The sequence below is a fragment of the Symsagittifera roscoffensis genome, chromosome 3 (genome assembly GCF_963678635.1).
Source record: "Symsagittifera roscoffensis chromosome 3, txSymRosc1.1, whole genome shotgun sequence".
Classification (NCBI taxonomy): domain Eukaryota; kingdom Metazoa; phylum Xenacoelomorpha; order Acoela; family Convolutidae; genus Symsagittifera; species Symsagittifera roscoffensis.
Genome location: NC_087064.1, coordinates 8490757 through 8505243, shown reverse-complemented (window position 1 = coordinate 8505243; position 14487 = coordinate 8490757). Strand labels below are relative to the sequence as shown.

The 14487-nt window shown below is 35.2% G+C and overlaps 1 protein-coding gene across 3 annotated transcripts in view; it reads right to left on the bottom strand.

Annotated features, from left to right (window-relative positions):
* The window catches only part of LOC134842680 (ankyrin-3-like), a 56965-nt gene extending 47768 nt beyond the window's left edge, over nt 1–9197 (bottom strand). Inside the window, exons 1-2 of one of the 3 annotated variants that reach the window (XM_063859132.1) lie at nt 9101–9196; nt 9006–9029 (exon numbers count right to left, since the gene is read on the bottom strand). In XM_063859132.1, coding sequence (XP_063715202.1) covers nt 9006–9029; nt 9101–9163 — 87 coding nt within the window. In that variant the 5' untranslated portion in view covers nt 9164–9196. Of the gene's footprint in view, nt 1–3862; nt 4226–9005; nt 9030–9100 lie in introns of those variants that run through there. The other 2 variants (XM_063859133.1, XM_063859129.1) reach the window with 2 other exon arrangements.
* Nucleotides 9198–14487: the final 5290 nt, after the last annotated feature.

The window sequence follows — 14487 nt, the reverse complement described above, 5'->3', positions numbered from 1 at the left end:
GGAATTGATTCAAAAAGATAAAATGCTTTCTTTTAACTACCAGAGTGCAATAAACTTTACAATTTATTAACTAGTTTAATTTAGATACTGTAAGCAATATTTCAACTACCACTCAACTGCAAACAAAATGGCCTGAGGCTGTCCTGTGTTATTGTTTTCAGATGGAGATTTTTCAAGTTCGTTAGTATCTTTAGTATCTTTCATAAATGTCAATCAAGATTTGATTGACAGCTGTTATACTGACTCAGTCAGTCCCAGGGGGCTCGTATTGTTGACAGTCTTTGCACAGTCTACATAACTTATGATTTAAATGCCGAAACTTAATAAAATACTAAATTCAACTCTAGCTACCAACATAAGTAGCATCTTTTCCGAAAAAAAAAACAGGAAAAATGGATGAAAAAAAAACTAAATCATCAACCGATCACACTATGAAACTTTTCAAGTTAAAAGATTATCTCGAAAATAAACACAACACGCTTTCAACCTGGAACTAACCACAGAAATACCATATTTTCGGAAAACGCATGAAAAACTTTTAAAAAACGAAACTATCAATCAAATTCAAGGAATTTTGAAAGTACGGGACCTATCTCAAAAAAGTTACGCTGCAAAACAGTAATATAGAAAACCATAGCAATAACTATCGACTGTGCTTCAATCTGAATATAGCTAACAGACAGTAGGAAAAGAGGAAATGAACGCAAGTAAACAGAAAAAAAAACAGAATTTATTTTCGAAAAAACTTAACTTTCGAATTCCGAAGAAATTAATTAACCTTAAAACCTCTTTTAATTTCTATAACACTTTATGAGTGACACTTTTTTGATTAAACTAACCAAATTTGAGAAAACTGGGTCAATAGGTATTTTTTGTTCCACTAGAAAATCTGAAAATTAAGTTCCACTTTCGTAACCAGAAGTCGGCATGATTTTTGTGACCTTTACACTTTTGCTGTTCGATAGTGGAGTTTGCTTTCATTGTAACTAAAGAAATTATTAGCACTTGAAATCGTTTTCTGAGAAAAAATCATCGCGACCTATATATGAGTCTAAACTAGGTTCATCGACTCTTGAAAAACATAGCTATCACTAAGGAAAGACGCATGGGCTATGATGAGAAAATTTTGTATATGGTTGCTTCATCTGCAACAACAAAAAAACTGATGTAAATCATTCGACCGACATGAATATAACATTAAAGTTTGAACCCATTGCTTTCAAATTGGACTCACATTTGAAAACATAGACAGTTCGAAAACTATAAACGAACAAAGAAAACAACATTGATTGAAAGATATTTTTGAACACTTTCCAACATTCGAATTCCAAAAAAAACTATATCACGTTCCAGCTCTTTGAATTTTAAAACACCGTTTTTGTTTGACCCTTTTCGTGAACCTTTAAGAACAAAAAAGAAATGAACTTAAAAACAATCAGGAATTAATAAATTGAAGGCTTTTTAAATAAGGAAAAATCAAATTTGTGCGTGATAAAATTTGACTTTATAAAGAAGGAAAAATTAAATTTGTGCATGAAAAAGTTTGAAGACTTCTAAAGGAGGAACAAGACTGCTCATACATCAGGGCAAAGCCCCGAATCTTCCGTCTGTCCCTTAATTCATATCGAATAGTTTTTGGGGAAAAAATATTGAAAACCTATACATTTTGGACAATATCAAAGAGTAAAAATTTGAGTCGTACGAAATAAATACGACCAATTAGCTAGCCTCAATTCAATTTGGAAAACTTTTGTTGTGCGGAACAACTTCGCGTGACGCTCTCAGCATTATGATAAACTCTTCGAAGCGCGCATAACTTAGTCCAGAACATGGCAAATTTGGCAATTTTCAAAACCCCAGATTTTTACAAAAAATAATCGGATGTGAAATATCTTTTATTATTTGATATCAGGAAGTCGATATCTTCAATGAAGTATAAAAATGTTTTGTTGAAAAATATTATTTCGATCGGTAAAAATTGACTAAATAAAAAATACACCGAGCATAAATATTCCATTTTCTTCGAAAGTCGGAACAAATAAATACAATGTTTTGTTACATGATGTTTGAAACATCATTTTTTCTTCTGATAGTAGTATTCATGTTTAAAACCACTTAACAACCCTGTCATGAACACTAAAACTGGAGAAAAACCACCAATTACTTTTCAATTTTACAGCTCGATGAGCAAAGCTCCTTAAAGCTCTTTCAATTAGAAAAAAATCATTTATGATAGTGACTAGTAATTTTTGTTATAATATGTTTTTTTCATTCAAACAATAAGTCTAATTAGAAAAAATAAATAAGAAGAGCAACTTCCGCATTTGTAACTCGAGATAGTCATTTCTTCTCCACTCGGTAAGAAAATTGACAAGTGTAGAAACCGAGCTTCAAAATAAATCGAAGTAGAAATGAAAGGAGCGTGAATAAATTCCGAAACTTTCCCGAGACAAGAAAAACAGCCACACAACTTGCATAAGTCAATTTTTCTTTGGTATATCACACTTCAATATGGAAGGAAAATTTTTCAAAGCCACAAGTGAAGACAACACCAACATCGTTGAAAAGTTTCCACAAACAAGGACCAGACAAACCAAATTTTCAAGGATTATTTTTGTTCCGACTTTCGTAACGAAAGTAACGGAATATTTGTGCTCGAGGTGGGTTTTTTTATTCTTCGGACAACTTTCAACTTTTTAACTAGCCATTTTCGACCGGATTTTTTTATATCATTGAAAAGGTTTTGTTGTCCTGAGCTTAAATTTGAAAAGATATTTCAGCTGCGATCATTTTTTGTGAAAATATAAGGGTTTAAAGATTGCCATTTTGGGACAATTTACGCGCGATATATTTCAAGCTATTAACGCGTAAGCGGAGATTTAATCCTTCTAAGAAATCGTTCCAAATTGGTTGAAGGAACCTTTTTGCCATAATTGATTTGTTACTAGGAGCGAAATCTATCACTTTGTACTTTTACATGGAATGTGGGAGATGAATTTCATAAAAAACCTCAAATTTAAAAAAAAAAAAACATTTTTATTTATTACATTTAATTTTTAATGTTATTTATATTTTTAATGTTATTACGCTCCATAAACCTTAAGAGGCGGTCCAAACATTCAGGGCCTCGCCTTGATACGAGCAGTCTTGTTAAATTTTCGTATTCATTAAAACGAATGAAATCCCAGAATTATTCAATTTCAGAGTAACTTCAAGACACAATTCCTTCAAAAAAATTAGGCAATCAGATCAAATGAGAAGACCTTTTCATTGCGATGAGAATAAACAGAATGCACAAAACAGCTTAGCTTGTAAAACAAAAAACCATCCAACAGGCGATCACTTAGAAATCTCAACTAATCGAAACAGTTAAATAGCGAGAACTAAATTCATGTACATATCACAAAAACAAAAACGGTGCAAATGCTTCAGGTACGTTTAATTACACTCCGTTAAAAGTTATCTATGGACTTAAGAATTCATCAAAAACATCTAAATTGGCCATGAGTCACTTCATTAATTAATTTTGAATAACAGAGGAAGAAACGCCCGAAAGGAGAAAGCTTTCAGAACAAACAAGACTAGTTTAGAACAAGTCAATTCATTCGTTTGAACTTACAATGTCACAAACTATTTTTTAAAAAAAACGAATGATGTTTGAGCAATTCGGGCAATTATGTAACTCTTGCGTAGCCTGCGGCATGTCATATAATACAATACAACTCAATGATGTTCAATTGATTTGACTCCCGTTGGGCTTAGCAACGAGACTCCAATTTGGAAACCAAATCCAGACACGCCAAATAAGATTTAGCAGACGATGTTCTATAAACTGATATTTGGCAGCTTTTATTCCCTAAACTAAGCAGAGAAAATAAGCAAAAAAATAAAACGGGCATGTGGTAAAAATTGAACAGGTAAAAAAGCGGCAGCACTGAAAACCATAAAAGGTAAGCACAAGATATTCAGGATAAATCGATGACTGTGACCTCAGTAATTAGGTTCTCCTAGATAACTAATTGAAACAGATAGCTTACTTAATATCTACCTCAAAAACTAATTATTTTGAAGACAATAAAACAAAAATTAATAGAAACGAACCACAAATTTAGGTGAAGTAAAACAATAAAAACTGAAATAGGACAAAAATGAAGATGAAATGATTAAGAGAGCAGGAGGCGGAGAAATAGCAGACATATTCACGTGAACAAGCGTTACGTGTCAATAGATACCACCATTCAACACGAAGTAAAATGGAAAAAAATGGGTTACTACATTTAAATGGGTAAAAAAAGTATAAATGCAAAAAGCCGAACCATATAGAACAGCGGTAAGGATAGAAAGTACAGACTAGAGCAAAGACTGCCTACTGCTCTTGTTTTGTACTTTATACTATGCCCTTTTCCTGGTATATATTCCCTTTTTCCTACCCAAAATCGTTCACTCTATTGCATACAATGGCCCATTGTTAGCCTACAGTAAGCACAATCAAGACGCCGTAGCGCTACTGTTACACGTAAGAAGCGCGATGACTAATAATCTTCGATAAATCACGTCATTTAGCACTTCATTTTTAAAAATTCAATTATTAAAATTACCCTTAGGTTGAGATATTCTGCACGGAAATCACAGAACACTACCGTGTAATAGGTAAAAAAAAAACTTGTCATGAACTATTTGGTTATTCCGCAATTATAACAGAAAAACCGTCATACTCTAAGAAAGCTTGACAATTTTTGGAGTTTTTATACAGAACGCGCAGTAAAAATTAGTTCCATTTCAATTCATAGCTTTGAGAGAATTATTTTTTAACAAGAACACAGTCAAGAGCGTTGACATGAGAAAGAAAATAATTTCGGAACGCTTCATCGTAGTTTATTTAGGGAGAAAAATGGATGACTGACTTCATCAAAGAACAAAGATACATTTTCCACAAACTTCTTAAATAATCATTTTTCCTCCCCATTTCACGAAAATAGCCAACAGACAGCTGAAAAAGAGTCAAGGAGTTCAAGAAAACAGAAAAACTGACTTGTTCTTTGAAACAATTTCACAACTTTTGAATTTAAAACACAGAAGTGAAGCTGAGCTTCGCACCACCTGCGATACAAAAACCACCAAGCCGCTAAGTCAGAAAAAAATCGAAAATGTCGGCAAAGCTAGATCAATCAAAAACAAATAAGGCTAGTTTTCAAATTAAAAAAAAAACATGCCAAAACACTGAGATGTGAAAAAAACATCGGAAGAAAATTTACTAAATGGTAACAAAACCGAAAAATACCTGGTCGAAAAAATCAACAATACTTAATTTAATTCCCCTTCACCCTCTAAATACAGACATGCATACACAATTTTTCTTTCGCTTCAGACAACGCAATATGGCCATTAAACCGATATAATATAATCAAAAACCTATCGGGCCAAAAGAAAAGGAAAAGAAAAAACCGGAAAAACATTGTTGCCATAAAAAACTTGAGAATTTCTTTTAAGATTTTTAGCATTTTGTGCAATCCAGAGGTGAGTATAAAAATTTTGTTTTCCTTGAAAGTAATCAAAATTAGGTCACTAAACCGATTAAGAATAGGCCGAAGTCATTTGGGCATGAAGAAGTTTTTGAGCGAAAAACAAAGAAAACATAAAAAATTAGGACTAGTAGAATTACAAACATCAGAGGTAAATCAGAACAAAAGCAACTGTAATGTAAAAAAAAACATTAAAAAATAAACATTCTACAAAATGTCAACTAAGTCGACAAAACATAAGCAGACAAATAATGAGCCATTTTTGTGAAATGGAATATTGCTGTCAGATTCGAACTCAGGAACTGTGCCGGCTCATGCGTATTCGTTATCTCCAGATCAAGTCTGCCGGAAACAAAGAAACTAAAATTAATTAGGAGCTGAAACTAAATATATCATTTTTTTTTACCATTGAGCCTAAGGTTATTTACGGGCAAATAAGTCTAGTACCCGATTGCAAAACCGTTACTATCACAAAGATAAAAAGCTCTTTTAATTCCAAGAACAATTTATGATTAAACTTTTTTGGAAATTACAAATTGAGAACTTCAAATCGATATGTAGAAACTTTATTTCGCTGGAAAATCCAAGCAATTAAAATCGAACTTTTGAAATCAGTGGTTGATCATCTTTACATTTTTGCTAGGTCAAAACTAAGTCAAAATCCCGTTGAATTAAAAAAAAAACTTGTTGTCAAAAAACTATTTGGAATATAAAGGCCTCAAATTTTTTCAAACATTTTCTGCGATCCATTTACGATTAAAACTTTTCGAATCTCAACAGTTTGAAAAATTTAAATTGATGAATAGAAAGTTTGTTTCGCACAGAAATCCAAAAACTAAAATCGACTTTTGAAATCAGCAGTCAACCACCTTTACATTTTTGCTGTTCGATATTTAATCGAAAGTCCAACCGCGGAAAATCATAAATCTTAAAAAAACATCACGACCTATAACAGAGTTTTCTTTATTTTCATTGACTCGTAAAAACATCTCATTTCATTTCATATTATGTATGAATGCAACTTTGTAGTTATTAGAGCATTTTAAGACTTTTTCCTGAAAAAAAATCACCAGGATCTAGGGTAGTAACATGACAAATTGCAAGATTAGACCAAAAAGCTAACAGCAACTACAAAAAGATACTAAATCGGAAGAAACAATTTCAAAAGGTCGCAACTAAGCCCACAAAACAAGCAGACAAATATCAGGCCGAACCCTTTTTTTTTTAAACCGAACATTTCCCGTTTGAACAAAAAAAAGGTCCTAGTCAGATTCGAACCCAGGAACTTTTGCCATCCCAGGCGTATTCGTTACCACCAAACCAAGATACGAAGTTATTCTTAAGAAGAAGTTGTTAACATGAAAAAAGTTCCGATTTGATAATGCTTGCTGATTGCAAGCCTAATAAAAATTCGGAAACTAAGCCAATAGTGCTTAAGTCAATAATCATTGATCCGAAGTATCAGCATCAATAAAAAATAATAGCAGCACAAATGATAGCGCAGCACAAAAGATTCAGAGATTTTGCTTAACAAGTTGTTAACCAGGAAAAAAAGACGATATTCCGATTTGATAACGTTTGCTAATCACAAGCGTAAAGAGTGACTGGTGCCCTGTTGTTCCAACTTTTTCTTCTATCTTGGTCTTTAAAAATTGGCGTGACTATGAAATGTTTCTATTTGGTGATCTAGTGATTCCTTAAAGAGATGAAATAACCAATTTTTCGGAAAATTAACCCCATATTTCTGGTTTGACGACTTCGTTCAAAAAAACTTTGATCGATTTAAAGCATTTCGAATTAATTTAAACAATAAAAACTAGGCCGAATAAAAATAAGTGGAGCATGTGATTTATAAATAATTGATAATAACTAGCGTGTAACGCACCTCTGGTGCTTCGAATTTTTAACAACTCATAAAAACCGCATATATTGGAAAAAGATATGCATCCTATGAGTGCAATTACAGGGTTCGTAATTAAAAATTTTGCTAAGCTTTTTATTCAAGATTTTTTATATAAATTTTGAAAACGTTTTATTAGCTTTTTGAAAAAATTTAAAATGAACTAAAATGGGAAACTAAAAGCATTTGAGCAGTCGCATTTGGACTCAAGATTTGGAACTCCTGATAGTACTCTTGCAGTACCCAACTACAACGTTGGGTACTAAACTCCAACTTTGAGAAACTTCAAACTTCAGTCTTCGAAAAAAAAAAAATTTTTTTTTTTGAAAACCAGACAAATCATCACAATTCAAAAACTACCAAGAAATCAGCAGTCTTCTTTGAAGGCAATATTCGCAATCCTTGACAGTAATCTGACAGTACACGACTTTATGGTTGGGAATTTCAATTTTGTGAATTATTTTGTAACTTGAGTTTTCTGAAAATTTCTGAAAAAAATCACAAAAATCGTCGTATTTCATAAGCTTAAAATATTTGAGTATTCTTAATTGGAAGCCAAAATTGCAACCCTTGAGATTACTCTGACAGTTCCCATTTACAGGCTAGGAATTTCAAATTTTGAAAAAAATTAAATTTGAGTTTTCGGAAAACTTTTTGAAAAAAAATCACAAAAAACGTCATATCCGGAAAACTAACAAGACTGAAGCACTCATTTTTAGAGGCAAGATTCACAAACCCGGAGAGGACTCTGACAGCCCCCACTAGGGAGAAGAGAACTTCAAATTTTTTAGAAAAAAAAATTAGTTTTCTGAAATTTTTTTGAAAAAGTCACAAAAAACGTCATATCTGGAAAACTTTAAGGTTTTGAGCAGCCATATTTGGAGGTAAATATCGCAACTCATGAAAATACCCTGACAGAGTCTCACTATACAGAGGCGGATTCAAATTTTCAAGACCCTGTCAGCACCCAACTACAGGATCAGAATTTCAAAAATTGAGATTTTTTTCAATTAAATTTTCTATAAATTTTTGAAAAATCTCGAAAATTGCCGTATCTCGTAAGCTAAAAGGATTTGGTTATTCATATATGGAGGCCAGAATCACAAAACATGGGAAAACCCTGACAGCATCCCACTATTGAGTTGCTACTTTCAAATGTGATAAATAAAACTCTGAAATTAAACAGGAAAATCGAAAAAAATCTCAACCATAGCAATATACCATATAGCTTAAACGTGCAAAAATTCTTGTGTTGAACATGCAAAAATAATACATTGAAAAAGCTTAAACATGGCGAGATAGTGAAGCCCGCATTTAAGTATATAATAGATAGATAGATATCGAGTTACATTTGTGATTCGTCACTGAGTCGATCCTCTGTTTATTTAATTACTCACCGACAACTATTTTAATTACTTACCAGCAACATCATCTCAATAGACAAAAAGTGAGTAATAAAATGATTAATGCTACGGCAGTTAAGTATGAGTGTTTTTAATTAGCAGACTTAAATGAATACATAATCAGTTATCAAACATTAGCTTAATAGCTTGTTTAATGAGCTTCTCAAGCATTACAAATACCTTTCTAGAACGGCTTCTGCTCGGCTGATAAAAAAGATAACATTTTTTTCATTCATTTTTAACTGAACACAAAAAAATGAGCTTGAGAAACCTACAGAGCTTTCCACTCCCGGCGAGACGCCATTTGACATCCCAACTAAAGACTGATTTCTTGTCATCGTGATAATTTTTCAGGCATCAATCCATTACCTGAAAGTCCAATAAACAACTGACAACTGCGAACAATTAATAAAGCTCTAAACAGCAAAACAAAGCAGCAATCAATCGATTGCAGAGAAAATAAACAGCTAACTACACATATTCATTCAAAATTCATTTGTAGAGCCTGGTTAATGAAATTCATGACACCTTTTGTCATTCATGACACCTTTTGTCATTTGGAACCGCGTCATTTAGAACATTTTAAAATAACACTTGATAGCCACAAGATTAAAAATCAATCAACATATTTTAAAATGTGACATTCGACCAGAATGTAAGAAAATGCAGTTTCGCAATCGAAATTTTATCGGTCTGAAAAAGGACATCTGACCTGGAGGATTGATGGTTTTAATGCCATCATTTAGTTTCATATACTGTTATGATGTGCAAGTCTTATTAAATAGTTTCATATACTGTTATGATGTGGAAGTCCTCTGACGGCAACCTCTGACTTATTATCATATCCAGCATTTGCGGCCCTGTGAGAACAGTCAGTGTTGTTTCCGCAGGAGAAAATCTACAGACTTGCAGTTTTAGTACGCAAACGGTATGGATCAAACAAACACCGACCGTCGTCACTTCAGCCGCGACTACTATCCCACGATTGCTGAGCTCGTCTACGTTGATGAAGAGGGTTTTATCAAAGCCACACATTCATTAGGTCGGTCTTTTGTGCAAGAAGGACGGTCTTTTGTGTCTCCTAAGAGAGGCGATAAGCCAACTCCGCGGAAACGACAAAATGATCGCTGGTTTAATGGAATTTTCACGTGTTGAATCTTCAATACACCAAATGAAAGATGAGATAAAATCCATTAAAGAACTAACTGAAAGTTCGTCAACTCAACATCAACTGAGACCACTGAGTATGAAAATGACAAAGTGATTAGCGTCCCTAATCACGTAGGCGTCAATGCAACAATTAGCAATATCATGCGATTGTGAAAATTCAACAAAGACCGAAATCGACCTTGAACCTTGCTGGTCACATTATCAAATAATAATAATAATAATAATAAAACAGAATTTAGGATACATCCATGGGAGTTAGCTCCCGAATCAAGTTTATGAGATCAATCATATTTTAGTTTAATGAGTTTAGTTTTTTGAAGTTTAAGCATCTTGTGCATCCGCAGTTGATTCTCCAGGTGCAGGTATCGACTTCATTGTAGATTTTCTCGTAGAATTTTGATATTTTTGGTTTAAACGAGTCCTTTAATAGGACTTCATATTTCAGGTGATCGTGAAATATGTTTGTCAGGCTGCAGGCGCGTTGCCAGAAATCAGATTCGCATTTATGGAGTCGAAAGTTCTTCGCGTTGAAACGTCTTGTTGTTTTCGGTCGATTTGATTCAGTGATTTCTATAAATCGCCACCATTCCAGGTCGGTCTTTCCTCTTAGAATGTTCGCGAACAAAAGTAGTACATGCATTTCTTGGTAAAGAGACAAGGGAAGAATTTGAAATACGATTTATAAGGAATTTGTTTATTTCCAAGTATCCATTTCGTTGCTCTCTGTTGCACTTTTTCTAAGGTGGCAAGATCTTGCTTTGAGGGTTTCCAGACTGATGATGCATAGCTAACGATAGGTACTACATAGCTTTTATATGCATTTTTCCTGTTGTTCATGGTTGTGGCAGGTGATAAGTTTCTTTTGATGCAGTATAGGGCCTTCAGTGCTTTGCTCGCACGATTGTTTGCATGAGAAGTCCAGTTAAGATTTTTTGACATTATCATTCCAAGATCTTTAAGTTCGTTAGGCTGTTCGAATTTGTACGAGAATATGCTTAGGTTGCACTCGCCCTTAATTACTAGTGTTTTGCTCTTGGTCATATTGAGGCGCATTTCATTGGTTTCACACCACTTCCAGACTTTTCTAATATCGATGTGCAGGGTAGTCGGTTCGGTGCTCATAATTTTAAAGTCATCCGCATAGCCGTAGCACGATGACATGACACATTTTGGCAAGTCGTTGATGTATACTAAGAAAAAGAGTGGCCCTAGAATAGATCCTTGCGGCACTCCACTATAAATTGGCAGTTGGCTTGAGACCGAGCTGCCGATGCGTACTGTTTGGGTTCGACCGGTCAGGTAACTTTTGATTAGATCCACTATTGGGCCTTTTATTCCAGCTCTGCTGAGTTTTTCGATCGTTATATTGTGATTGACTTTGTCAAAAGCCTTCTGGAAGTCGAGGTAAAATGACGCTAGGAAGTGGCAGTTGCTATTGTCAAAGTTCACAAACATTTCGTGCAGGTATTCGATTAGGTTTGTTATAGATGAGCGTCTTTGCCGAAAACCGTGTTGAGATTGGGACAATGCGGTGGATAAGATTGGGTACATTCTGTCGAAAATAAGTTTCTCGAGGACTTTGGATACTGCTACGAGGAGGCTGATCGGCCTGTAATTATCTACCATTTGTTTGTTCCCTTCTTTAATTATGGGGATTATTTCGCTTGTTTTCCAGAATGATGGGAAGTAGCATTTGTTTGCAATTGTGTTGAATATGAGATGCAGTGACTTTGGTAGGGAGTCTGATATTTTTTTCAGCAGGTTGTTCCCCATACGGTCAAGTCCTTTGGCCTTGCTCTCGTCCAGCAATTGGAGAACGAGTTGTAATTCTAGTTCTGAGAAATGAATCATCGACAGCTTGGGCTGTCCCTCTGTGAGAGTATAATCGTGGTGATTCTTACTGAAAACGGATTGGAAGTACTGATTAAATAATTCGGCTTTTTCGATATCGGGATTAGTTATGTCACGAGCGCCTAAACTGAAGGAACTGGAAGATAAAATCTTCATCTCCAAAGCACTGAGCGCTTCCGAAAGGGAATGTGAGCGCAAGATATTATTGAAAAGAAGGGAGCTGATAAACAACGGCGTGGATCCTAAAAGTCTAAGAAACCAATCCCTAAAGTTGTTCCTAGATAATATCGAAGTTCAACCTACTGATTGACTAGAAATGCTTCAGAGTGATATAAAACTGCTGTGTTTTAATGTTCGCAGTATCCTTGCGAAAGATAGGCGTGATGCTCTTGTGAGCTCTTTGATCCCTGTAACTTTTATGTCATTGCCTTAACCGAAACATGGTGGACTCCAGACTTTGCCGACTCCGAGTTGCCTTTGGGCAATTTTCTCTTGTACCGTAAAGAAAGAAACTTTACGACTCACCCAAAACTTGGAGGCGTACTTTTAGCTGTTAACAACAGCTTAAACCACATGGGAGTAAATCTTGTGTTCGAGCGCGAGGATGACATTGTGAGTTGTTTGGTTTCTTGTCTTTTGTATCTACAACCCACCAGCTTCTAGTGCCTATAGGTGGTCAATAACAAAATGGAAGTATTTAATGGAATTTATCAGACATCATCCTTCAAGAAATGTTATCATTTTTGGCGATGCTAATCTTCTTACTGTTAATTGGAGTACATATGACTCAACTGATAACTATGAGAAGTCGGTTTTCAATCTTTTCTTTGAGAACAGTTTCCAGCAGCTGGTTGACTTCCCCACAACCATGTTGCATACTCTGGATGTCGTCCTTGTAAACAGCTATTTCATTCTCAATGTTGAGCCTGCAACTGATTTACCAACGCATATTCCGTTAACGAGAAAGCTGCCTCTGACGACATTGATGTGAAACTTGCTGTCTCGTATGCCCTAGTCAGGACATTGCCGTTGATGAACGGCCACAGCAGTTTAGCTATTGTCGCGGTGATTTTGGTTTGCTTGCCGCCCTTATTGCTGACAAACCTTTTCAAGGAGTTTTTTGGACCAATCCAAATGTTCTCGTGACACAGTGGTATGAATGGTTGACGAGCATATTTCCAAGTCCGTGCCCGTAAGAACTCAACATCGCAGTTCACTGCCACCCTGGGTATCTCACGCAACTTCATACAAGTCTTGAATACTCTTGAGAAGCGTCTCAACCAAAAACAATCAGACAAATCACAATGTCGCATTCGTGTGCAGCAGTCGTCAGTGGACAACGATTTAAGGAATTATCAATCTTTGTATGAACAGGAACTGGCTTTATCCCGTTCGACCACCAAGCTTTTTAAATATTTTAAGAGCGTCAGAAAAACCAAAAACTGTTTACCACCTGTTTTACACTGGAATAACATTGAAGCAAACAACCCTGCTAGTATTTGTAATCTATTCAACCAATTTTTCCAGTCTGTTTTTCCAAATATGTGCTTTCCCGAACTTCTTATTGACTTCGACGTTTCCGAACATAAAATAACGACAATAACCACCAGGCTAGACGTAAGCAAGTCTCGCAGCCACGATAACTTGCCACCGGCTTTATTCAAGAAGACACCTTCTCTTTGTTAATCTCTTAGTCACATTTTCAGCTCTTTGAAGAGAACAGGTTGCTTTCCTTCGCAGTGGAAGATTGGGAAAGTCAAGCCCTTGCATAAACAAGCTGATAAGCGAATGGCAAACAATTATCCTCCTATCACATTATTAGACATTACATCCAAAATCCTTGAGCGCTTTATATTTGACGAACTGTATCCTTTTATTGGACTACTTATACCAAATTCACAATATGGTTTCCTAAAGCACAACTATACGATTATTCAATTAATCTGTTACCTAGACGAGATCTATCGCAAGACAGACAACCGGAATATGGTGGAAGCCGTATATATAGATTTCGCTAAAGCCTTTGACAAAATTAGTCACTCTGTCCTGCTTAATAAGGTGCGCAATTTGGGAATTTCTGGACGATTCCTAGCGGTTATTAAGAGCTATCTTGCTGACCGTAGACGGTTTGTTAAAGTGGACAAAAATTACTCTTCGCTTCTGCTTGTACTTAGCGGTGTACCGCAAGGGTCCATGTTAGGGCCCTTACTTTTCTTACTTTATGTAATCGATATCCCCGATGGGTTGGTAAATGCAGTGTACAGTTTTGCCGATGATTCAAAACTTTTTTCTTGGCACTCCGCTAACAGTTTGTGCCATCTATAAGCCGATGTCTACAGAATCCTGCAGTGGTTCAACGACAACTGTATGATGTTTGATCCTGATACATGACACCTTTTACCTTTCTAACAGCGTTATTGTACCGTATTTGTAGCAGAAAGAGCTCACAGTCGTCGACAGCCAGAAAGATCTTGGTATTCGTTTTTCATTCAGCTTGTCATGGTCTCATCATATTGAAAAAGCTTGCAAAAAAGCGTTGGTAGTCTTGTTTCTTATAAAGCGTAATTGCTCCAGTATTTTACATCGAGTTCACAAGTTGAATCCATACAAGTCCATGGTGCTACCAATACTCTTGTATGGC